We start from the raw sequence: 25,827 nt of genomic DNA on the forward strand, positions 1-25,827 counted from the left end.
TTGGAACTGCCACACTGCCAAGGGTTGACAGCTAGGGTCGCACCATACTGTACTACCGATGTTCATGCAGCTGTATATAACCGTTACGTGCATTATGTGGGGGGACATATTTCTATAGGAGTTGGTGTGACTGACGGACGCTTGCATAATTGACAGAAAACCTTACCATAAGGGGACTTGCAAGGTTTGATAAACAGTTTACCAATAATTAAATATAATCAATGATTATTCAATAGTCATATGTAATTAAACGCTAATATTATTACACGTTGGTAAATATATACGTTTAATTAATTTTAATCGTTTAAACCGTTTTAACGTTTAAAATATTTTTAACGTTTACATTTTTTAACGTTAAAAAGTTTTAACGTTAAAAAACTTTTTAACGTTTAAAATTAATACGTATTTTATAAATTAAAAAAGAAAAAAAAACATATCAATTAAAATATTAAATAAACATGTGTGTAATTTTCGTAATTTATTTAAAAAGCCGTAAACCGTAATATAATCCGTGATTTAATTGTAAAAATAATTAATAATAAAAAAAACATAATTAATTTTATTTTAAATGTAAATATGTGTAAAATAATATACGATATAAAAATAAATTTATTTTTTATATATTATATACTTTATATATAAATAGTTTATTTATAATTTATATTTTTTAAACGTATAAAAGTTTTTAACGTTTACATTTTTTAACGTTTAAAATATTTTTAACGTTTATGTTTTTTAACATTAATACGTTATAACGTTTAAATAATTTTAAATATTTAAATCAATTTAATCGTTTATATTTATCAACTCTCGCTTAAGTATCCGCATCCTTATAAACGTTGGAATTGATCAATCGTAAACCGAGTATTGATTGAGGGTTTATTGGACCTAGCAAATCCTGGTATGGTAGTACCGAGCGGCCGGTCCAGTCCGCTTGTAACGCCGGGGCTATGACTATGCAGTAAACTCAACAAATGTTTGATGTGGTGCCACTTATTTGCGTTTGCCCCGAATTTAGGAGATAAAAGATAAAAAGGGCAGATCGATTTGTGTCAACTCCGACGAACACAACGATATAAGCTGCAGCTCAGCAGAATTTACCTTCGTTCCCCCTCTCTTACGAGAGCAGGCTTATTTCAGTTGCTAGCAGGCAACAAATCATTTAAATTGCGCAGCTCCGCTACAATTCATACCCCCAAATTCAAAAAGCGGCAACTGAAATTCACGATGGCGGCACTTCCGTTGTCTTCTAGGGCATATTTCGACGGGATATATATCCCCGCCGGTCTGTTGGTACTTGGAACATTTATTGTTAAGAAGGAATGGACGCCCGCTGCAGCTCTCGTTGCAATTGTTCTAGGGTTAATCAAGTACTTCCGCTCGTGTACGTGTATTGTGCAATACCCTCCTATCGGCATCAAGCTAACCATACTGTATAGTGCCTAAGGTGGTCTTGAAGCCAGATGTTTTCCAAGAATTCGAATTGAAGGAGAAGACAATCATCTCCCACAATGTTGCCATGTTCGTCGCATTTTCCATAGCAGCTAGTGTTTCCTCCATTGACTTTTGATAGCTACCGGTTCTCCTTGCCCGCTCCGACATCCATCCTCGGTCTCCCAATCGGCCAGCACATCTCAATTGGTGCCGTCCTCCCGCAACCCGATGGCAGTACCAAGGAGATTGTACGATCGTACACCCCCATCTCTGGTGACCACCAACCTGGCTACTTTGACCTCCTTATCAAGTCGTACCCAACCGGTAATATCTCGAGGCACATGGCGTCGCTTGCCGTCGGCCAGACGATTCGTGTAAGGGGACCCAAGGGTGCTTTCGTCTATACTCCCAACATGGTCCGTCATTTCGGAATGGTTGCTGGCGGTACTGGTATCACTCCCATGCTCCAAGTTGTCAGGGCCATCATCCGAGGACGACCCACAGGCGACCGAACTCAGGTGGACTTGATCTTCGCCAATGTCACCGAGCAAGACATCCTACTGAAGGAAGACCTCGATGCTCTAGCGAAGGAAGATTCCGGTTTCAGGGTCCACTACGTCCTCGACAAGCCTCCTGAGGGATGGACTGGTGGTGTTGGATTCGTCACTGCTGACATGGTCACCGTAAGCTCCCCTCATATTAAATAAACTCTAGATCAAAAGCTGATAAATAATTAGAAATGGCTACCGAAGGCCGCTCCGGACGTCAAGATACTGCTATGCGGTCCACCGCCCATGATCGGCGGTCTGAAGAAGGCAACGGAGAGCCTCGGTTTCCAGAAGGCTCGTCCCGTTAGCAAGCTAGAAGACCAGGTGTTTGCCTTCTAGAGTACTCGGCACAGTCTTTATCTTCCACTACCGATGTGTCACTTGGCAATCCATGTGGCTGATCTAGCTTCCGACTATATAAGAAGCTCTTGCGCTATAAAGAGGGAATAGGCGCCTTCGTGTCAGTTAGTTCATGATGCTTATTTAGACAAGTAAACGCATGACAAATGATCAACATAGAAAAGTAATGAGATCCTATAGTATAGGTAGCTCTTATTCAGGTTGCAAGATGTCGCTCAGGCATTCATTGTATCATTTACTGCCCTGGATTATTACCATAGGTTACTTTGCGAATAAATTTATTGTTACCTACGTTTTTTCTTAGCATAGGTACTAGAGCGATATAGTGAATAATGACGGCGGCGTAATAGTAGCTTCAATAATACTCGTAGATACTACGGCCCTTCGGAGTGACTATCCTATCAGTAATTCTGATAGATTAGGTATGGTATGGATTTTACCACGAGACGTTGAGACTAACTTACTCACGATTATAGTCTTGATAGTTTCCTGAAAGATAACGTATTTTATAGGAGCATCAAGAACTTACGCGAAAGGCGTAAGTAATAAATTCAATCTAGGCAATTATAAGTTTTGTCGATTATTATACTTTCCTATCTTAATGAAGGTTGATTTATGGAGATTAGAAACATGTTGTCACAGTGATGGGTATTAGATCCATTTATGATATGGCACTGGGCCAATACTTATTCGTCCTATCTTTGGAATATTTGAATGTACGTGCGTATTCATTTAGGAGACGGGGACGTATCCACAGACTAGAGTAACCCCCCCTAAGAACTCTCGGGTTGTCAATTTACACGTGAGGTGTGCCCATCCGAAGACTCGGGCCCCGACTCGGTAAGCACGGGGTTGCAATTCGGTGAGAGGAGACTTCGCACATAGTCTTCCCACTGACTATCTCGTATAGGCATCCGGAACGTTTAGTCGCGTGTTCCTCAAAACCAACGGGTTTTTTAATCGAACTGCTAAGGACTTATGACGTGTTAGAACGTGGCGATGACGGAGTTGGCGGTGAGCGTTAAGAGATCTAAGACTAGTCTGGAATAAGTAACTTATAAGTGGTAAGTGAATGAGTTGGAGGTTTAAGTGGTGAAGGTATCAAATCACTTGAGGACATATATTATGAGTAGTAGGCTGTTTAAATCATCTCCAACTCGGTATGCATCGTGGAGAGTCTTGGTACGGTTGATACGCTGGCAGGTCAACTTTGCCTAAACCTGGATGATTATTATGCAGGAGTATAGAATATCGTGGCTTGCAGTTTATCTTCTCATTGGACGTCCTCTGCCCATCCTGGGGAGACGCTACTTTATAGTCGAATTACGGCGTCGCCAGCAATTATAATAGAATTCGTACTTATAACAGACGTCCTTGAATCCTTCGCGCTATCCGGTTGGATCAACTCTTCTATATTTTATTAGTACTGCCACAATTTTTCCAGCCAATCAGATCCTTAGAATCGCCCCGCAGTTGGCGACTTTTTCCTTTGCCATTCTATCGCATAAGGTTTAAAACACATGCAAATAGGATAAAAAGGTCATGCAAAACGAGCTCTATCTAACGATACCAATTATTAAATCTTTTAAACAATATTAGGGCTATTCAATTGATTTTACAAAGAATTCATCGGACGTGCGTTAAGGTGTGGCTAGCCAATCAGAAAGGCCAGACTTATATGTGGCGTAAAAGGCACTCTTGAAGCTAGGTATGTAGACACTCCCCCCGTAAGCGCCTGCGCGAACGGGTAACGCAGCTAGTAATCATATAGACACGACTAGACGTAATCTCATATATATATCTTATAAATGGGACTGAATTGCGAGTCGATGGATCTAGACTGTGTCGAAATATACCAAAAATATCTGTAATATACATGTATTGATGGAGACATAATTTCGTATTGAGAAAGTCTATCGAGAAAGTCTGGAGAACATCTTATCAATAAGGTCGATCTTAAGATCGGTCGAATGCTGAAGTCATTGCTATTAGTTGATTGGTCCCTATCTGTACTCTGTACCTAATCGGGATGTACGTGTACCTAACAGTACCTTAATGAGGGAAGCCGGCCAGGGCTTGCAACGCTACACAACTGTACGTTGACTCGATTTACTTACTTATTTATTAATGCTAGCTATTTTTAAAGATCTTGAGGGTCTTGAGGGTCCGTCATTGATATATGTATACCTAGGAGGTATACACCGGTAAAGTACCTCTATGAGTACATGTACATTCCTCGGCAAACATAAAAATGATGTTATCATTCTTATCAACGTTCTGACTGTACCTTTGTATTGCCTTAGGTATTGCCCGCAGGTATGCACAGAATCTTCTAGGCTTGGAATTCTGATAAACCAAATTGGCAGTCTCGCTAGTTCAACAAGGACAATTGACCAGGCCTTTCCGAGTTGTCGGATCCCATGGCTCTTGGCTCCCACACCTACCATTTCTCCACACCATTTTCTACACTTCGGTAACTTCTTCCTGGCAAATCATTTTACTACCGTCACATCTCGAGAGTGCGGCTCCAAGCCACTACAGAACGAGGCTTATCTACATACCTAAAACTCGAACAAAAAAAAAAAAGGCAACAACAACAGCAACAACAACAACAACTAACCGATAGTCTTTGTGTTAACTAAGGGGCTTTCCAGATTTGGGACTTGTGTATATACCTATCGGCAACTCAATATTTGCAATTGCACAACTGGTAATACCCCGTGGATAGTTCAATTCATTGCTACAGAGAATCGAGGAACGAAGTATATCTCCGCACCAACGGAAAAGACGGGAAAAAAAACCGAAGCACGTCGCATCAGTCCACGTTCCTCCCGCATTCAAGAAGTTCTTCTGTCGTGCTGTATGCTGATCGGCACCGACAATGCTTATTCTTTGTACTTTGACTGTTTTCGATTAATCATTTTGTAGTGTGCGGCGCAGTCGGCATAATGGATGACACCACGAATCTCGTATCGGATCTTCTCCAAAAGCTTGCCGAGCTTGATAACAAGGTCAATGAATATCGCCAAGACATGGCACAAGAATTCCGTCGGTATTCGCATCAGCGGTTGCAAGACGTGCCGGGACATGTGTCTGCTAGAGTCGAAAAGTTGGTTGCCGAGCAATTCCAAAACTATCCGGCCTTGAGTCCGGCTCTCGATCACGATGTTGCTTCGCAGTCGCAATTCGATACTAATACTACTAGTCTGGATGAAAAGTTATGGTCACCTAAACTGTTATCGCCGCCGCCAGCTTCCCCTCAGAGCCCAGGGACTCCCATAGAAGACGGTGCTCGGAGCCCGCATGAGAGAGAGCGCGAGTTCCACGGTCTGTTTACACCAAGCTATCTTCCCTTGCTTGATGCCGTACAGCGACATACTCCGACATCGCCTGCCTTACCGTCCCAAGCACCTGAAGTTAGAGAATCTAACGATAGCCAAAAACCCTTTCTCGCGCCGTTAAGCAATGACATTTTATTACGACCGGATCCTGTTCGACGCCATACTTCGGATACTGTCTCTTCAGCCACTTCTGACGATAGTGCGACGCGACCAAGAAGCGCCCTCCGCCGCTCATCTAGTTCTTCCACCAAGACCCAGAGTCCTAGACGAGTACGATTCGACGTAGAAGGCGAAGAAGTTCTTCCCACTTCGTCGCCTCCAATTTCACCTCGAGCAACGGACTTCCCGTCATCCCCGTTAGGCAACCCCACTAGTCTACTTGATGACTCATACAACGCGATCGTCATTAATGAAGAAACCGATCTGCTAGGCAGCTCTCCGCCAATGCCAAAGAAGATCACCTCGACTGAGCGCCTCAAGGCCCTAGCGAGGAGCTCCACCGAGGATACCTCGAAATGGGAGGTTGTTGGTAGCCTAGAGGCCATTGACGATGACGAGGATGACGAATTAGTCATGGCCGGTTTAAATGGGGGGAAAGCGAATGGCGCACATCAGGTTGCAGCCAATCATCTAAGCTCTAATCCTACATCACACCGTATAAATGATGCGCGTCTTCCAACCCAACTTGGCGCACCTCTACCGGTTGTGGAAGAAATTGGTGAAGACGAAGCTGCTGACGAGGCTGATGATACGGATGATGCTCTCATGATGCCTCCGTTGAGTTCCTTTAAAAACAAGAAACACTTTTCCCCGCCGCTTGAAGCAATTCCCGAACCGAAATCAAGCGTTCCCGATTCGCCACAGCCAAATAAACAGCGTAGTAGCAAGCCAACAGTACCGTCTAACCCCGTCGAAGAGCCAGTGCTTGAGGAAGAAGACATGTTTGAGTTTGACAACAGCCATGAGGTCAAGCCAGTTACGAAATACATCGATGAAGATGAAGATGAGGATGATGAGGACGATGCCGACGTGACCCCTATAGCTGAGAAACCGGTCTTGTATTCTACATCGCCTGCGATTTCCGTCGCGAAACCTGCTGCGCCGGCACCTACTTCTCCGTCTCCCCGTCACGTAGCTGCATCGGCGGGATCATACCGCGGAAAGCCGTTTTCGATTGGCGTCGTTCGTGACCCAGAGCTATATAAGAAGGCCGCTGAGATGGGTGACTTCTATACTTTTGTCGGCAGTGTTGATGGGCGAAGCGGGGTTGACGAAACAAGCAGTTACAGGCCTGAACTGACTTACTTTAACGGAACACCGAGAAGCCTCAGCGAGCGCTTGATAAAGGAGGACTTGGACGAAGAGCGTCGAAATACAAATACAAACGATACCAGCTAAGCTTGTGCTTAGGTTTACCTCGAAACACAGTATCGTGTTCGAATATATATGGAGGAATCCGCCAACGAAACTAGGGTTGCCACAATGTCGGTATTATAGCCGGTCTTGTTATGATTTCTAGGTGCATTGTTGTTTCATATGCTCATCTGTTTGACATTCGGGCCTACGTGGGGCGAATCTGCATGCATATTGGCGTTTTAAGGGTGGCTTCATTCTACTTCGATCTCATTCACAACATGATGAAAAGAATCACGGAATATTCCAATACGTGCATACCAGAGTTGTTGGCGATTTGCCTTCTTCCGCTATATAGGGGTGGGGTGTATGAGACGAGTTAGCTGCGAGGTCGGGTTGCATCGGGGCCGGGCATATGGCAAGGTTCTGTTTCTCGCTCTGCATCCGGATATCTAGGCAACCCATATTTACAAGCTTGGGACTAGAAACCCTTGCTACGAAATCTGAGGTGTGGAAGGGCTGGAGTACTTGGGTCGCAGGGTTGTGAGTACTCTATAAACGAAGAGGTCGTTACTCCTATAAGTATCGATAGTTAACTATAATAATGACAATATCATTAGTTGGTTATCAATGATATTACTCGTAAGCAACGTCGGTGTCATAAAGAGTGAGGCTGAGCTATTCCATATTCCATATTCCATATTCCATATTCCATATTCCATATTCCATATTCCATATTCCATATTCCTATATTACGTGGATGGTAGTTTGGGATGTAGTAAGAGCAGACCTTTACCAATATTTTACCAATATACATTTATGTAGGTACCTTAGCTGCTTAGGTACCTGTTTGCCTTAGTCTTGGCGTTGCACTTTAGGTAATCCCTACCGAATGCAGATATGCTAAGGCTTCAGGGCTTGTACCTATCGAATCTATCGATTTAGAAAGCTAAAACAAACAGTAGGGCGATCTTTAAACAACCCACACATCCTTAAATATAGCCGATCGAGGCGCCGGTTCCTGCTTTCTACATAGTAGAAGCAATCAGATATCATGTCACACACAGCCTACCTAAGATATCTTAGGTAGGCAGGCACAAGCAATTACAAACCAATATAAGCATTACATTTTAACCAATGATGATAAAGGAAAAGAGGGAAATTTGGACGAGGCGTTTCGCACCGAATTTGTTCACCGCGGGCGGTGCCGCTAAACCCCATTCCGCTACCGAGGGGCGCTCATCTTAACACTTTGGGACAACCCTCACTCATCCTTCATGTTAATGTTCCAGTTCAGCCCGTTGTCCCGTAGTCTGTTGCCCGACTGTTGCCCGTCTCCCGTCTCCCGTCGCAAGGCGTCCCTTTAGTTCCCTGATAGCTCCAGTGAGCCCGGAATATCCCTCTCTATATGCTCTGTGCCACTACTTTCCCTTTCGCTCAAGTGTGATTGATTGATTCCATCGTTCTATCTAAGCCCGAGTTCTAACTCGTTCATCATTACATACGACCGTACAACCAACCAGCCAGCCCAGCCAGCCTAGCCAGCCAAAGTCACTCTCATCCGCCATGCGGTACGGTAGAGTCATGTAAAAGATCAACCCTTACGATATTCCGTTCTTCCTTAGCGTTTGCTATATCGTCTCGCCCTCCCTCTCATCCTTTCCTCCCGTCGCGGTTTTGTTTGGTTGATCTGCACAAGCGTATGCGATCATGGGTGATAGTCGGCCGTTCGTTACAATAAGTGAATGGCAGCCTACGGGGGATGGGAATAGTTTCAGCAGTGGAGATTCTGCCGTACGTCGAGATAGAAAGACAGCCAGGCCTCAAGCTCGATCTCGTCTAATTGCATCTTCTCAGTATGGTTCTAGCATTGAAGATGAAAAGACGCCAGCAGCCACGCACGACATCAGTCGGGTGAGCTACCACGTCAAGCATCTACCCGAATTCGCCAAGACACTCGAGGATGTGCGTTCTAACCTCTCCCTTTATTCATCCCTCTATTCACTTCTCATATCTGTTATTGTAGTACTAACAGCCCTACTTCGATAGTCGGCTACGCGGGCTTTCCCCAACCGGGGAGGCTCACAAAGGTACAAGAAAGTGCATGTGCTTCTTCTTCACTGGACCTGCGACGACTTGTTCGTCCTGAAGGAGCTCGATGACCTGGAGGCATGCCTTCGGGAGGAATATAATTTCCAAACCGAAACCTTTCCGATACCGTCCGACAATGCACATCTCGAGCTAATGTTGAAAGTTGGCGCCATGATAAAAGAACACGAATCAAGTGATACCCTGTTCATCATCTATTATGGTGGCCACGCGAGGATAGATGACTCGAGACAAAGTACATGGTGCGGGTGCGTTTCCAGGCTACTGCTCTTATATCCCCTACTTGATATGCTAATTGTTAAACCAGAACTCGAAGTTCAGACTCTCCATGGCTACAGTAAGCCTATATCATGCTAAGCCCTATACGGATCGCATGTGTGTGGTAACTCTAACCTTGTGTAGATGGTCCGCTATTCAGACATTGTTGGAACGATCTCTGTCGGATGTGCTCATCCTATTAGATTGCTGTGCAGGGGCTGCAAGTGCTACTTTTCCTAATGGTAATAGCATTACGGAAACGATATCGGCATCTAGTTGGGACGCTATTGCTCCCGATCCTGGGAGATACTCGTTTACCAACACTCTGATTGAAGTGCTTCAAGACTGGAAGCGAAGGACGTTTTCCGCCGCGATGCTCCACGCTGAGGTTCTCGCACGCCTCAAGCATCCAAGACCCGAAATGCTGAATGGCAAACACTTCGAAGCACGTGCTACACCAGTGCATTTTATGATGACCGCCAATCATAAAGCACCAAGTATCGAGGTAACCCGGATCATATCGCCAGATGCAAGACCACCTTCGCCTCCTCAGGAGCCGGGGTTCGAGCCGACTTCTCCCAATGGTCGATCGGCCGGCCCGCAAGATATCGTCGGATCGGAGCCAAATGAAGATGTACCGCATGTAATGATTTCTTTAGCCCTTGAAGAGGATCAGCGTCTTAACATCAATGACTGGGAACACTGGCTTTCAAATATACCAGCACTAGCCAAGTATGTTAAGGTCCAAGGGGTATTCAAGAGCCATTCGACGTTACTCCTATTGTCGATGCCGGTCATGATTTGGGATCTACTTCCCGATAATCATGCCTGCAACTTCGTGGCCTTCATTCGGTCCAACAACTTGGCTGCTCGTAACCACAGTGAGCTAAGGCCATTGGATGAAGAAGTACCAACGAGTGCCGATAATGATGCAGATTTGAGGTCAATTTACTCAGGAACTACAGCATATACCTCCAGACCGTTAGAGTCTGGTAGGTTATCGATAATGTCAGCCCTTTCAAGCGAGAGAACGTCGATGGATCCAATGTATAGAAGAGCTGATGGTCCGATGGTCGATGCTATTTCCCGAAACTACCGTCCCACGACGAGCGCAATATCTAAGGGCCACCATATGTCTGGCGGGGGATGGCAATCAAGGCAACGCTCTATGCCTGGTGGTTCGTTACATAAGAGCATGTCTTATAGTAATATAGCGCAGCACCTGGCTATAAATAAGCCTCGAAACATGCGGAGAACATCCCTAGCATCTGTAGCTAGTCAACCTGAACTTCCACAGCATGCCCAGACACGGCTAGAAGAATATTTCGAGGGTAACCCATTGCCGACTATTGCCGTCAGAGAATTCCTCGCGTCGACCCTTGGCGTAGAGACTGCGGACATTGACGTAAGTAATATCTAATGAGCATTACATAGAATTTAGGCTTACGCAGTTCAGGCTTGGTTCGAAAACCGTCGAGAGCAACAAGAAGTCGAGAATCGATTGCAGAGCTTAAAGATAGATGACCAAAGCCGGGAGCCTCCCAACCATGGGGCTCAGATGATTCTTCCCGGGCACCTCAACAAATTGCTGGAAATATTCCCAGAGGATCAGATTGTGATAATTGATCTCCGCTCACCATCCGAGTACGCCCAGTCTCACATCCATGGCGCAATCAACTTCAGGGCACCAGCTTCCTTTGTAGCACGAGCCACCATGGAAATGATCGAAAAGGCACTTCCGGATGAGACAAGCCGCGATTCATTTAATAATTGGTACGCAAGCAAATGTGTCGTATTTTATGATAAGGTAGTCGAGTATCCTTGGGAGACGCCCGTAGCAGACGCGCTTTTACAGAAGCTTAAGAGCAAAGGTTGGACTGGGCAATGCTTCGTGCTTAAGGGTCACTTCCGCGAATTCTCGCAATCATTCGACAAGTACATTGTGGGTAAGAATACGAAGAGTAACGCGAAGGAGTATCTTGCTAGCCTACAGGAATCTTCATGTGAAAAGAGGGTAAGTTCAAATGCAACCCCCCTATTGAACATTGCACTTACAATATCGTTATAGAAGGATAGCCATCAGCGATACGACGAGTGGCTCAAACTCCTCGAAGGTGAAGATAGGGTACAAACAACTGACCTCGTGCCGGCGGTCAAGAGTGAGCGCGTCGAGGCTACGACGAAGCACCAGAGGGAGATTGAAGATGAATTTGAAAAAAGGGAGCCGGAACTATACAGGGAGGCCGCGGACCGTGAACCGGACGGAAATTGGGCCATTAAAGGTCCTATGGTAGCTCATTTGGAACGTGGGATCGCTAAGATGCAAGAAGCCGGAAAGGGCGTTGGTATGAGCAAGTCCGGTCCAGATTCCTCTGACTATAAACGAGCCGCGGATAAGCTCTCTATGTCGGAATATGACTTGCTCGAGTCCGAAGATGAGCACCCGAGCCATAACGCAATTCCGCCAAAAAGGGGATCAGGATCCGCCCCTCCTAAATCGACACCGGACGAACCCGCCCCCGAGAAGAGGGGACGATCTACACTAGGCGGCGGGCGCGGTTTTCTAAATAAGCTAATGCGAAGCAATCGCCCGGATACTCCAGGATAGGAATGTCCCTGTTACCGTTATTATCGCTAAATTTCGCTCTCTAGACGGGGACAACAAGATATATACGGCATTTATTATTAGGGATATTCGGGATGGATATGAATGGGACTAGCACGATATGGTTGATGAGATAATGGTTGTGATTTACTAAGCGGTTGGGTAGGTGGAAATAAATGGGGTTAAGGAGTGAGGCAACTAACTAAGTTGCGGGTGGTGTACTGTTGGGAAATATGTTCAGGTATGCGTCTTATATCCCCTGTCGGAAGGTCTTATGGTGGCTCTTTCTTCTAGACGAGTGTAGGATATTTCGTTTTGATCTTACCTTGCGGTGTCTTGGCGTGTTGTTTTGTATAGCGCTCATTTGAGGGATAGATGATGGGTGGACATTAGCAGCGCATATCCATTGATATATCATATTATGTTGAACATTAGTTGGCCCCTGAAGATTACATGCTGTAGTTTTATATCCAACTAGCTCCTGAGTGGAACATACAGGATATTTCCCCTAAATCATGCTCTAACGGGTTTGAATATAGACTAATGGTCACTCTACGAATCTACTAAGATATCTGAGGGGATTCGTCGTATGGTTAAGCAAACCACCGACCTCTAATTGAGACAGCCACGCGCTCACCTTCCAGTCTTTAGTAGTTAAAGTCCGAGCACAGATATATGTAAAACTCCCCATCCAGTTATATATGTTATGTACCTTTTATCTTCTTGTATTTACTCAGGCTGCTTGATCAGGCCGTTAGATACTTCCTACTAGGTTTAATTCTCAACTTGGGGGTGTGTGTTTTTACGTGCATATATATATAAATATATATATCTAGATCTGGGCTGGATTAGTAGGAATTAATACAGACAAAAAAAGGGGGAAATAAAAATATATATATGTATAGATGAAAGAGAAAAATGTACAAAAGAAAAAAAAGTTGGACCGGATGGGATTCGAACCCATACTTCTCCATGAGACTTGGCTTTGACCACCGGGGAGGCCATGGGGTTGGCCGTCCGGGGCGCGGAATGGGATGGAGTGTGCACCGTTACACCACCAGCCCTTTTTTTATTGTTAGTAATTCCTTTGCTATTGGGAGTTATCTGTCTGCCTTAGGTTGCGAGGTTGACAGGTGCCTGTTGCTATGGCCGCGGGCTGCAGGCTGTTGTTTGGTGGGTTGCGGGTTGACTGGCCCGGGTTACGTACCTAGGTACCTATGTTATTTCGAGATGGGAATGATGGGTGATACTACCTAGATGTATGGTATTTGTATAAATGCCTAATAATACTCTGGTAGTAGTCAGAGGGGGAGATTTTTGGCAGTTTGTTGTTGATTCTATGTAGATACGACGTGCCCCTATTTTAGGCAGACATATAAAGCAGTATCTATGTTAACACTTTACGCGCATTTCACTCCGTATAAATTAAGAGATGTCTTAACACTTGATTACTTGAAGACTGGGCAGATACGGAATGGTAGGGAGAAGTATGTATTTGTCAAGGCCTATTCGCTACTAGGTACATAGATGACTTCTGATGCCGTGCGTTATGCCCAGGCTCCCAACTAGATTAGACTCTTCCTCGAACTTGTATACAGCAACACCTAAGTCTCGGTTGCATTGCGAAGGCCTTGTCCCCTTGAATGAATGAGCCAGAACACGGGCTCCAGTCGTGGTATAAAACTGTCCCTGCAATCGAGTGCTATCTGACTGATACGAAAGCTTTTGACTTAATAATCGCTGCTGTAGTCTCGCTCAATAGCCAGGACCGGCTGAAAACTTGGCCAAGTCAGCCTTAACACAGAGCTTAGATGCTAAGTACTTAATCACCCCCTTTTTGGCGTCTATGTTTTGCATATATTCATCAAGCGTCTCAGCAGAAGAGGGACATGGCAAATTATCGGCGATTTCGGGGTATAAATTGTCCAAGACCGCATCCATGAATTCTTCCCAGTTGCCGTTGTCGCGTGCCAGTTCGTGAGTTGCTCTTCCGTATTTCAGCTTCAGTTGAAAGAACTCGAGTAGTTTGTTCTCATCAGCAGCAATCCCTTCGAGGTCTAGTCCGAAGAAAGATGCATCCAACACCCTATTCGGGGTTGTTTCGAATCGGACTTTCAAAGCCACCAGCGCATGGGACAGACCGTCTCCCCGAAAGACCGCTCGCTGATCTTCAGACAATTCACAACCCCACCACATAGCTGCTGGACCGTCCAATAAGACCTCAAACAAATATGACATCTGTCGCATATTGGCTTCGTAGGTAACGGGGTCTTGAAGGAATGATTCAACACGTTCGACGAAGCGGTTGACATCTGTAAAAATTATAGTATTGCCGTCGATTATCATGCCAGCTTCCTTCGGATCAGGATAGGCGGGGTTGAATCGGCCGATATCTTCTCGTCTGAGCTGCGATACTGATGAGGTTTCGGGGATAGATCGAGTAGCCTGTGCGACAGAGATTGATTCGGTTACCGCCTTCGTAAGATCTTCTAGTCGTGAGAGGACTCTGTCTATGCCGGTTAGTTGACCAGACTGGTGTTCGATATTGTCATCCGAAAACGAGGCCGTTTCGAACAGTTTTCTGGCAACCTTCTTAGTAGCTCCGGTAGATTGACGAGTCGTTGGCTTAGAATGGGGTTTGATTCGAGCCTTCTTGACAACCTTGTTGGATGATTGGCCGGCGAGTCCGCCAACATCCTCGTCCGCGGATTCAGCCATGGTGGTCGAATCAACTTGGCAGGTTTGTTGTTGATGATGTAAAGGATAGAGGGATTTCGGTCGAATGGTACGAAATTATATACGCGTAAAAGTGAAAACAAAGGCAGGAGCAACCTAGGAAAGTAATAGGTTCTTCTTTTTAGCAAACTTCTAGTTGCTGAGGCAGTTACTGATTGTAAGTGCGTCAGGTATCCATTTCAGGTGTTGACGGTCACATAGCGACAGCAACCTAGCAACAAGTTGGATTCAAACATCACACACGTACCTGTAGAGCTATTTACTGTTGGAAAGAGCGGCTCCTAGTCATTTATGAGGTTTTAATATGTTAGGCATGTTGTTGTCTTAAGTCTGAGGGTAGAATACGCCGAGAGCCAACTGGATGGCTCAGAATCTAGGTCAAACTATTAAAGCACGTATATCAACTGGTCTATAAAAGCATGATTATCGTCATTATAGCATCTGAATAGCTTCGCTGGGTCGATATAAAGAATACACCTTGCATTTACTTTGGCACTCCTGGAACCCCAGGAGGCGTTAAGCATAGGTTTGTAAAAACCCCACGGTCTTAGTTAGCACTGCTATCCTTTAGTCTAAATGAAAGCCCCAGGCCGATGTCAACAGCTATCTAGATCTTGTGAGCCAATTTATAGCGATTGTCTAAGAATATATTTTATCGTATCCTCTCACTACTGTTTCTAGCTGATTCGTGTTCGTTCTGGGCGATTTTCCTTAAATACTACTTGAAAGCAGCGTCTTTATCGTAGTAGATTGTTAAGGCAGGGAGTCTTTCTGAACGTTGAGGGTAATATCCATATCTATTCTTTCAAGGCCGTCAAGTCTATGGTACGTTAAGCGGGCTAGTTCTACAATGATATGATGGCGCTTCTTAAACCAAACTCCCCTTACCCTCATGTAAGTCGTAACGTGTGATGAACTGGACTCCGCAACTACAGATATCTTCGAGGGGTTTAGAGCATTCACTCACTTACATGGTTGGCTTTGCTTCATAAAGCCTTTACGTTGTCAAACAAGGTCCCTTCCTCCCAGCGTGCTATGCTATTCCTATGTCGAGTCTTGGCACTTAATACCAGCAGTAAGAAAATTGCCAAGGCCTTTCCCCTCTGGCTCGTACGACATATTCCAATGGAACATAGCCAATTCACCCCATAGTGGTATTTAAAATGTCAGACTGGTAGGCTACTTTTAAGTTCCAGGTGCTAAGATGCGATCTAGATATAACGATGGTGCTAAGGGTACTTGAATGGTTTGCTGTTTTCTCTATTTGTCCTTGTAGTTCAAAGGAGACAGAAGAAGGCCGCGCTTCTAACCCCTTAAGATAAATCATGTAGTTACTTAGTACCTAAAGCATAGAGGCGCAAAGAAGGCGCGTTGAAAGAAGCACTAGCTGAATAACGTAATGTACAAAGGAAGCCACGTGACTAATCCCCCATACCTTCTTACCTTCTTACCTTGCCTACGGCTACAATGTCTAAAAATAACAACCAGAAAAAGACGCTCTTTTCATTAAGGAAACTCGCTTACAACACCTGCATTTCCACATATCCTAAGAATGACGATGGCACGTTTCTCCTTCACGTTGCAAAACCAAGATAATACACCTTGAGGACATTTTATTATATTCCCGACTGCTACGGAGCGAACCTGCCGAGACTCGTCATCTTTTTGAATGATCTACCTGCTAGGCTGGCATCCGAATCGCGCGATTCCGGCTATGGGGTAGAGCACATCAGCGCGTGGGTTTGGTGGACGGTCTCGAAGGTTACGACAACGTAACAATCCATTCCAATTAATATATCTATTTCCCTATTCCTCTCTTTTAATGCGAGATTTCGGTTGAAAATCTTTGCTGCTAGTGGTACCAGGGAGTTGGAGGGTAGTTTTAGAACAAAGGTCGTGCAATGCAAGGTAGATGGTAGGTTGCTTTTAGGATATTTTCAAATTAATATAATATAGCCATTCTCTAATCCGTCCCCCGTCACTTTCAACCGTCTAGTGGGTGAAGGGCTGGACTAATGAGGCGAATCCTTGGCGGGCCGAAGGAACTCGATCCCAATGTCGCTTTCTATCCAGGGACGCGTTTACTAACCCCACAGAAACCACTCAGATAGACGCCCTCTCGCTTTGCCGACCATCTGGGGAAAGATGACGAGTCATTCTTAACCTATTTCTATTAGCAAAAGAGCCGATCATGGAGATTGTGTCTTCAACCGAAGAGCCCCCCTGGCCGGTACCTTTACACCGGGAGAGGTGAGGCTTTACGTGAGCCTCCTCGACATGAATCAACGAACCTACCTTTATTGAGTAGAGTTATCATATTCCGCGACAATGACTTTTTCTAGATGCCGCGGATTTAGCGTACCGGAATGGGGAATAACTTATTTTGGGACGTTCGTTCGACATGGATGCTCATGTAGTATGCCTTCGTAAACGCTCGATCGAAGTTGCAGCGTCAGCGACGCATGGTAGGGAATACCTTTTCAACCTCGTGTTCGTGCTCTCGCAACAAGAGTGACATCTGGCCAGTCCAGCCTTTTCAAAGACGCCATGACGGCTGCAACGCAACTCAATATAGGTACTCCTGCAATACCCCTTTTATGAGTGGCTCGTTAATGCAGGTGGTCTGCTGCCAAGGTAGCATCCGGGTATATAGAAAATGCTCCTCACAGGGTTGACCAAGCTCCGATCCGGGAACCATGTGGTTTTCTAAGAGCCTTTTTCTGGATCGTCGCCTCTCATGGCATTCGGGTACGCGTGGCTCTATATACCAAGAATGCAACCCCTGTGCCGCCCGGTGTCTTGGCTGGAGATCTATCAAGATAATTGGATTCCCAGTCCCTTTGTATTGCTTCTCTGAGCTCTGGGAACTCTCGTGGATTGAGGATTCGTTGTGCCCAGCCTTGACATTCGTTTCATATATCGGGACTACACTGCATTTATCACGATGCGCTGGTGGAACACCTTAATCCTGGCCGCTTGCGCCGGCCGGACGGCTGCACATGCGGATCCAAACGATCCTAGCCATAGCCTGCCAAAGCTTGCCGGGGCCAGAAGATTTTTGTCGGAGTTTAAAGGGGGGAGGAGATGGGACAGCCAGGCACGCGCTATGCGGAGAGCAGAAATGCTAGAGGCTCGGGGTGAAGAGGAACTCGAGGAGCGAGGCGAACTTGAACCACGACAGAGAAGTGGACGATGCGGCGCAGGCCGTGGTAGTTGCGCAGCTAGCCAATGCTGCTCGGCTGAAGGGTTAGTTCATTTTTGTCATTTGCCGATAATGTGCTGACCGAATCAAGCTATTGCGGCGAAGGAGAAGAGTATTGCACTTCGCCCGACTGCCAAATCAACTACGGACCTGCATGTGACGGTAACCAAAAGCCTGACGGTGTGGACACGTCAACTATTGCGCGTCCAAAACTAGGCAAGGTACGATACGGCGGCGTGGGCATTTACGACTGCGTAAACAATGGTGATATCGCTGTAACCTTTGACGATGGCCCATACGAATATACAAACGACCTTCTCGACAAGTTTGCAGTATGTGTCATGATCTCCCTACATTATTTCAAAGATAGTGCTAATAAGGACGTAGAAATATGAGGCGAAAGCCACGTTTTTCATTACCGGTAACAATATTGGCAAGGGAAAAATCAACGACCCAGACTTGCCCTGGGCTTCCGTAATTCAGGTAAATTGCTTCATCTAGAGGGTCTGGAAGTGAATACTAACCAGCCATAGCGAATGGCCGCCGAGGGTCATCAGATCGCAAGCCATACTTGGTCGCACGAGAACTTCAGCCAGTTGACTACAACCCAGTTCAAGAATCAAATCATATGGAATGAGATTGCTTTTAATGATATCCTTGGCTACTTTCCTACCTATATGAGGTTCGTGTTAGCTCCCCCTTAAAAAGAAGAGACCCATGCTGATCTTGAGGCAGGCCGCCCTATTCCATCTGCGCCGCCTCTTGTCAGACCCAGTTAGCTAACCTTGGATATCACGCTATATACTTTGACTTGGACACGGAAGGATACCTTCATGACGATGCAAGCCAGATCCAGACTAGCAAAGATATCTGGGATGATGCAGTTGATGGGTCCAGCCCGTGCGAGGATAGCTATCTCGAGATCGAGCACGACATCCACTACCAAACCGTTTACAACCTCACAGATTATATCCTCGAATCGCTCTTTAGCCACGGCTATAGGTCTGTCACTGTGGGGCAATGCTTAGGCGACCCCCCTGAGAACTGGTACCGTGCTGGCACCGGTAAGGTTCCCGAGTATAACTTCACCATCCGTGCCCCGACCGGCACTTGGTCTTGCCTGAACCCCACGCCCACCTCCACTCGCCCAAGCCAGCCGACCAGCACGTCAAAGGTTAGCGAAGATGGTCGATGCGGCGACGGGGTAACTTGCGCGGGCTCTCAATACGGAAACTGTATGTATACCCTGGCAATCGCCTTGAGTATAAGTTTAATCCATGCCAATAGGTTGTTCTACCAATAAATGGTGCGGTGGCTCCATCGACTATTGCGGCTCAAACTGTAGCCCGGAATTCGGAACCTGCTCCTCGGCGGACTCGCAAATCCCGACCAGCATCCCGCTCCCTAACGGACCGGGAACCCCTGATGACCCCCTGACAACCACAGGATCGGCACCCGCCCCCACCGGAACGCTTCAAGTATCGATTGAGGGAAACTGCGGTGACGGATTCACTTGCGAAGGATCGGAGTTTGGAAACTGTTGTTCAGAGTCAGTGTAGTCTTCATTTCAAGGGCTTTTTTATGAGGGTCTAGGCTGGGTATTGTCCTATGATGGGACACGGAACGTCTACAAAATTTATGTTATGAGAAATGAATATGAAAAAGTCAATCGTTGTTTGGATCATGTTACTAACTTTGTTTTACACTGTAGACACGGCTGGTGCGGCTCAACTATTGACTACTGCGGCGAGGGTTGCCAATCAACTTTCGGATCAGGATGCCAGGCAAGCGACCCATCTCCATCACCTCCAGTGACTTCACTACCTCCTACCAGCACTAGTGCTTCTCCCACCTCTTCCACCACTTCGCCTCCAACATCAGTGACACCACCCCCGGTATCGACAACTTCAACTAAGACGGAAACGAGCAGTAGTAGCAGCAGCAGCAAGACGACTAAGAAGTCGACCTCAAAATCGACCAGCAAGTCCTCCTCGACTAAGAAATCCACTTCTCATTCTACCTCTCATTCTACTTCCCACTCGACCAGCCATTCCTCATCGCATACTAAGACTCAGACTCAGGACCGAAGGGCTGAGGAGACGCAGCGGAGCTAGTTCGTTGGCCATGTATATACTGTCTTTACTGGGTAAGAAGGAGACGAGAGTCGTATGGGATCGCTCCACGGGGGAATAGGTTGTTTTGCAATGTAATTCAGGGGTTGGAAGAAAAAAAGATAGTAAGAAATAATTAGCATTTTGAAACGATATGATACCGGGAAGTTTTCTGTGTGATTTAAAACTCGCTATTGTAGGCAATAAAGGGGCTGGTTGTCTTCTTCGTAGAGGGGATGAGCAGTTAGCTGAAGTGAGCGCTAATTTTATCTTGGGATATGAATAATATAGCACGCACAACGAACCCTACCATCTCAACAAGATTTCTCCAACTCATGGAAAACCCTCGCATCGTAGATTAGATACGTACGTACGTACGTACATACATACACGCTATTTTGGTATATTTCTCTCTCCTCCCCCCTTTTTCGCTCCGAGAAACGCCGCGGTAGACAAAACTCCCCGCCCCTCACTCCAAGCGGAAACCGGGCAGGAGGGCGGCGGCGGCGGAAGTGACGGTGACATCGTGTGTAAAGCCAACTAACTCCCCTACCCTAACCCGGTCAAAACAGGCGCCGCGAAAGAAACAAAAATTTCAGCGTGTCAGAGGCAGATAGATTGGTGGCAGGCGGTAGTATAGTACATATCAGATTTCAACACGCCATCAGCCTAGCAAGAAAACACAACACAACACAACACAATACAACACAAAGATCAACAGAACAGAATTAAAACAGAACAATGTTCAATTCAGGCATCCATCGTGCCGTTCCGCCCACCCCCAGAGTATCACCGCCCATATGCAAGATAATATCACTTTCTCCCCCCCCCCTATCCGCCCCTCCCCAAAATGGTGGTGTTATGGTGGCGCAGTTTGCAACGAGCGATTTTTCTGTTCCTCGCATGTCATGTCATGTCATGTCATGTCGCGTCTATATTTTTTTTTACAAGTAGGTAAGATATAGGTATAGGTATAGGTAGGTAGTTGTTGAATCGTCCCAAGTCAAGTCAAGTCAAGTCAAGTCGAGTTCCCAAAAACAAAAAAACAAGCAGACTATATCTCTCGCCGTGTCCAAAATCTCGAATTTGCTGCTCTCAGACGCCTTCCCGTCCCGTCTTAGCTGGTACGCAATGCTATGCTATATCGACGAGTTCTGGGCCCTAGCTATTATCCTCTCCATCTCGGCGGGGTCGCTTATACTCCTTTGCCGTTCTGTCCTCTGCTCGTCGCCCGAGCTGCTCGCTGATTCGTCGCTGCTTTCCTCGCCGTAGACGATGTGTCTTAGGACGCTCTTGTCGAATAACTCGATTACTAGATGCCGGTCTGGCAGCCTGTAGTGGTGGCATTCCATCAATGCTAGAACCTTGCGGAATAAGACAGGTTGTCGGAATCCCGGAGCCTTTTTATGTCGTAACTGGTGCAACTCGACTTTAGCCTTCTTATAGAGCACCATATTGCCTAGCTCAGTCATGAGCTCCAATATGCGTCGGTTAGTTGGGTCCTGTTCGTCGATTTCCACAGGTGGCGGTTCCAGCACCGTTTTCTGGGTATCTAAGACTCTGATGTGCGCGGGTATCTCGTGTTTCCAGGGCTTGCAAGAGAAGAATTTGGAAAGATTCTTAGGAACGCAAAGCCCTAATGACATCCCGAGAGGTGTAGTATTTGATTCCCAGCCATGTTCGGAGAGGATCTCTAGTCCATGAGTAGATCTCGATATTAAACCCAAGACGAAAAATGCGGTACCTCGAAGACTCATCACGTCATGAGATTCGGCGATTTTGACGATATGTTCTACTACATCCGTCGATTCCAAAAACGGAGCTCCGAGCTCCATCGAGCCAACGTTCCCAACTGCCCATAAGCAGCCTTTAACTTTTGTGATGAGTTCAGGATCATCGGATTGCATTCCGTATTCACTAATAGTCGCGGCGAATTCTTCGAAGTGGCCTTTGTCTTCGAGTAATTTACAGCCTTCTTTTGTGCGTGTCAATTCCCGGTAGAAATGAGGCGGTACGTGGTTGTCCTGGTCTGTATCCAAATCGTCTTCATAGATACTAAGTCGGTGCGGTTGATCCTCTTGGGTATCGATGAAAGAACGTGCGAGACTAGCTTCAATAAGACTAACATAGGCATCGTTGCGCCCGAGGAACCAGTCGTCCATTTCGTTACTTATGTAGTCTAAGCCATCCAAATAGTGATAACCGATGGAGGTGGACAAAAATCGGAGTAGTAAAGGTGCTCCAATCTCGCCAAGGTGGTCCAATGCAGGTCGGCATTCCACTATATACTCCAATAAGGCCTTACTATTGCAAGCCTTCTCAAGAATCTTGACGGCCGTAGCACAAACCTCAACTTCTGGATCGTAGAGTTGTGTGACAAGTAATTGAATCGCCCACTTCGAGTCGGAGATAACTTGGCCTGTTGGCGTAACTCGCTGCCTTGTTGCATATTTTCGAAGTACGTTAGTACTATGTATTCGCATTTCTTTCGTGCCAGCTGTCAAGGCCTTCGACAGCAGCACGCGCGGGTGACCGTGAAGACTATAGTCAAGATGACTGAGAAGCAACTTGATGAGATCTGGTCTTTGCTTAAAATCGACGATATGATACATCATGTTGAAGATGCGCCATCTCTCGAGCATCTGTAAACCCCTGGGATCGCTGCTCAGAGCACCGATCATAGGGAAATAACCGCCGCACAGCGTATCTGTAAGACGATCTCTCGAAAACATTGGATACTGCGCAGTCAAACCGCTGGTCTAGAAGCAAGAATAAGTATTTTATCTAAATCCTTTCAACATATATGTTCTTACCGGATCACACTGGGCCAAGCACTCGGCGATTTGTCTTAACAGCTTATTATCCGCAAGGTATTTTGTCCCTTCCGCTGTTTGGAGCAGCGTATGTATTAGTGCGCAGCCAACCCTAACATACTTTTGAGTGTTTCGCGTGCTCTTGATCTCCGAAAACTTGAATTTGAAAGGCCGATAAAAGCCTACTAGCCTTTTTGCGAATTTCGATGCCTTGATGGCTTCTTCTAGACGTTTACCATTCATCAGTGGTCCTTCGATTATCTTCAGAACGACATCCCAGTCCCATTTGGAAGGGTTCGAATGACCGAGAACTCCCGAGTCTATCAGAAGTTGACGGAACGTGGCATCGTCAGGGTTGATTAAAGCATTGGCCTTCGGCGCTTCTTCTGCGTGACCCATATTCTCTAACATGCTGCTGGAGGGAAGATAGCCAGGAGCGTAACCCGTTGGAGATGACCGGTAAAGCGTCCGGCTTACACTACTTATTTGGTAGACAATTCCGGTCGCGTTGAAATGCGCCTCGTCCTGAAAGTGCGAAGCAGCTGCGAATAGTTCGGGGAGTAGCTGAAGTTCGCTACTCCAAGAAGGGGGGAGGATTCTGCTCGCCAGTTTGAGGGTTTCGCCAATGAGCAAAGTTGTTTTTCGCTTCAACATGGGATCGTCGGTACCTTGAGCAACCTGGAGCAGGTTCGGCATCATTCCCGCTTTGATAAATATAGCTAGAAGCAATGCCGTATAGTGCTCTACGAAGTTTTGCTCCGCACCGTCATCTTCGTAGACTGTATCGTCCTTGCTCGGCGTTGAAGACTTCAATGTCGTTACTCTTCCATACGTTGTCAAACGTCGCCCTGCAAGATACGATGTGGCCCATGCAGGGGGTTTAATACGAAGGAGAGAATAAAGCAAATCCATCACAGTGTCCCGAATCGTCGGGTTAGGCAGCATCAGGCTCGATATCAAGGAGCCAATCGCTCTGAAGTTATACATAGACAAGGTCATGAGCCCAGACCAAGTCTTTAAAGCAGAAGCAATTGCCCTTGAATTTTGTTTTATAACCCCTTCGTACGAGAACAGAGCATCGGTGAAGGCCGTAAATAGAACCTCTAATTCATATCCAGCCCGTAAATATCTCCGTGTATGCGGCGCGTCTAGTAGGTAGAGAAAAGCCGAGGCTAAGGATTCGGGAGACTTGTAAGTACCCTCAGCGAGCGCCTCTGACAACGGCACTAAGCCGCCAGACGCCACAAGTAACGCGGGATCTCGTAACAGGATTTCGGCGAGTGTTTCGATACAGATTGGCCGGAGCCGATCTTCGACTTGCTCGGCGACTGCTGCTATAGTCCTAACCACGGCCCTAGACACCTCGCGAACACCATCTTTCACATCCAAGAAAGCGCGGACGAACTTGAGAGCCTGCTCGCGTTCCACGTCGGCCTTGCGATCCTTGGCGAGAGACACGACTACCATGAAGTCGGTATTTAAGCTACGTATTTTCTTAAGAGAGGCCATATCGGAAATGGCATATCGTAGCATTCGGTATCCCGATGCCACCACTTCCCTACTGCCGCTAAGCAGCATGACCTGCATCCTATCTCCAAAAACAGACCACACCAAGTCATACTTCAGCGTGGGGTGCCTTTTGAAGAGATCTACCAGGTTGTTGGCTCCCCCCACATAGTATTCAGGGGTCATCCCTTCGACTTCTAGAGCTTGCAGTATCTCGGCAAGTGCAAATGTCGGGGATTCTGTCGGCTCTTCGAAGTCGGATCCGGCGCCGCTCCTAGATGCGCTTGGGGGCGATCGCAGACCTTCGTTACGCAACAACCCCTCGTTGCGTGTTCTTGTAGGCGTACTAGGCACGGCCTTAGATCGCTGCGCATCTGTGATCCTTTGCTTCAGCTCTTTTATTCTCGTATTCGAGGCTGTAAGCTCGGCCTCCACCCTCTGGCGTTGTTCCTTGGTCTGTTTCGCTTTCTTTGCATTTAAAGCTTCGAGCATGTTCTCGCTTCCCTCTTTTATTTTCATCTCGCGGCTGAGCGAGTCCTTCAACGAATTAAGTGTGGTCTCGGCGATGGAATCGTCATCCTCGTCCAGCTTTTCGCGGATGTAGACGTCGGCCCTCGAACCAGCCCTCGACTGGATAGTTTGACTGCGTAGGTCGGAACTAAAACTCCCTGGAGGTTGGGAAGGGTTGAAGGAAGCACCACGGCTCGGTGCAAGAGAGGTGGCGGTAGATGCCATGCTTCGGGCACCATCGCCGGCGGCAGGTGGTCGAAGTCCGCCATCGAGGCTCGGTCGCGAGGTGGTGAGGGGAGAATTAGCAGCTTGCGTACCTAACGACTTCTGAGCCGACGTCGCGGAGGTGCTCAGCATGGTGGCAGACCCGACCAAATGCCCACCGTCTGGGACCAGGCCGCAGCGCCACTCATGGAGAGAAGCGAATGTTTGGTCAGGCGAATGATAGGTTCGTGTAGTATCGTGACAAGCTAGATGTTAGATATTAGATTGTAAAGACTAGGCGAATTTCAAGGATTGGGCCGACGCGAGCCGTGTGTTTTCGACAAGGAAATGAGGAACTGCGCAAAAGGAAGACTACGGGCGAGTAAGAGGGTAGAAGTAAGGGATGTCGTTGTCATGTCTCATAGAGTGAAGTGTTAAAAGTAATGTAATGTTTGTTGTATCTACCTAGATATTATTCGTACACTACTGTGGTTTAGCGGTTTAGTGGTTTAGTGGTTTAGTGGTTTAGTTAGGACGCCGTGTCGGATTGCGGCCGCTTGTGCCAAGAAACAAGGATGGGACGAAAGTTATCTCAGTGAACTCAGACCAGTGACGCGAACTTCGTTGTACCCCTCCCGCCACACCTTTTTTTAACCAATTACATCCCCAACCTACCCCCCCTACGAATTTCGCATCTTTGGTCTGAGGCAACTCGGGCGATTTTGCCCACAGGAAAT

At 46.6% G+C, this 25,827-nt stretch overlaps 6 protein-coding genes and 1 pseudogene across 7 annotated transcripts; 4 read left to right on the forward strand and 3 right to left on the reverse strand.

Moving 5' to 3' along the window:
• The first annotated feature begins 828 nt into the window (after window positions 1–828).
• On the forward strand, window positions 829–2,635 carry F4817DRAFT_340697 (ferredoxin reductase-like protein). Its single transcript, XM_049303669.1, has 4 exons — window positions 829–1,384; window positions 1,440–1,521; window positions 1,574–2,117; window positions 2,172–2,635. Exons 1-4 carry the CDS (start codon window positions 1,228–1,230, stop codon window positions 2,319–2,321), a joined length of 933 nt encoding a protein of 310 aa, XP_049158127.1. The 5' UTR covers window positions 829–1,227; the 3' UTR covers window positions 2,322–2,635.
• A 2,430-nt stretch (window positions 2,636–5,065) lies between these two features.
• F4817DRAFT_146905 (uncharacterized protein) lies at window positions 5,066–7,206 on the forward strand. The gene is made up of 2 exons (XM_049297926.1): window positions 5,066–5,202; window positions 5,271–7,206. Exon 2 carries the CDS (start codon window positions 5,291–5,293, stop codon window positions 7,079–7,081), a length of 1,791 nt encoding a protein of 596 aa, XP_049158128.1. The 5' UTR covers window positions 5,066–5,202; window positions 5,271–5,290; the 3' UTR covers window positions 7,082–7,206.
• Window positions 7,207–8,103: 897 nt separating this feature from the next.
• F4817DRAFT_340701 (uncharacterized protein) lies at window positions 8,104–12,748 on the forward strand. Its single transcript, XM_049303670.1, has 6 exons — window positions 8,104–9,001; window positions 9,086–9,393; window positions 9,453–9,482; window positions 9,548–10,808; window positions 10,860–11,417; window positions 11,472–12,748. Exons 1-6 carry the CDS (start codon window positions 8,747–8,749, stop codon window positions 12,009–12,011), a joined length of 2,952 nt encoding a protein of 983 aa, XP_049158129.1. The 5' UTR covers window positions 8,104–8,746; the 3' UTR covers window positions 12,012–12,748.
• Window positions 12,749–12,947: 199 nt separating this feature from the next.
• On the reverse strand, window positions 12,948–13,072 carry F4817DRAFT_t102 (annotated as a pseudogene). Its single transcript has one exon. The product of its transcript is annotated as a tRNA-OTHER (tRNA).
• A 438-nt stretch (window positions 13,073–13,510) lies between these two features.
• F4817DRAFT_340705 (uncharacterized protein) lies at window positions 13,511–14,326 on the reverse strand. Its single transcript, XM_049303671.1, has one exon. The coding sequence runs from the start codon at window positions 14,253–14,255 to the stop codon at window positions 13,764–13,766; it is 492 nt and encodes a 163-aa protein (XP_049158130.1). The 5' UTR covers window positions 14,256–14,326; the 3' UTR covers window positions 13,511–13,763.
• A 3,239-nt stretch (window positions 14,327–17,565) lies between these two features.
• F4817DRAFT_146994 (carbohydrate-binding module family 18) lies at window positions 17,566–20,221 on the forward strand. The gene is made up of 8 exons (XM_049297927.1): window positions 17,566–17,990; window positions 18,038–18,278; window positions 18,334–18,429; window positions 18,480–18,628; window positions 18,682–19,181; window positions 19,234–19,495; window positions 19,658–19,730; window positions 19,877–20,221. Exons 1-8 carry the CDS (start codon window positions 17,689–17,691, stop codon window positions 19,877–19,879), a joined length of 1,626 nt encoding a protein of 541 aa, XP_049158131.1. The 5' UTR covers window positions 17,566–17,688; the 3' UTR covers window positions 19,880–20,221.
• Window positions 20,222–20,884: 663 nt separating this feature from the next.
• F4817DRAFT_340716 (Rapamycin-insensitive companion of mTOR, N-term-domain-containing protein) lies at window positions 20,885–25,664 on the reverse strand. Its single transcript, XM_049303672.1, has 3 exons — window positions 25,556–25,664; window positions 22,871–25,356; window positions 20,885–22,816 (listed from the first exon to the last, which is right to left on the reverse strand). The coding sequence occupies exons 2-3, from the start codon at window positions 25,241–25,243 to the stop codon at window positions 21,197–21,199; spliced, it is 3,993 nt and encodes a 1,330-aa protein (XP_049158132.1). The 5' UTR covers window positions 25,244–25,356; window positions 25,556–25,664; the 3' UTR covers window positions 20,885–21,196.
• Window positions 25,665–25,827: the final 163 nt, after the last annotated feature.

The sequence above is a fragment of the Daldinia loculata genome (assembly GCF_022478755.1).
Source record: "Daldinia loculata strain CBS 113971 unplaced genomic scaffold F4817scaffold_31, whole genome shotgun sequence".
In the NCBI taxonomy this organism is placed as follows: Eukaryota; Fungi; Ascomycota; class Sordariomycetes; order Xylariales; family Hypoxylaceae; genus Daldinia; species Daldinia loculata.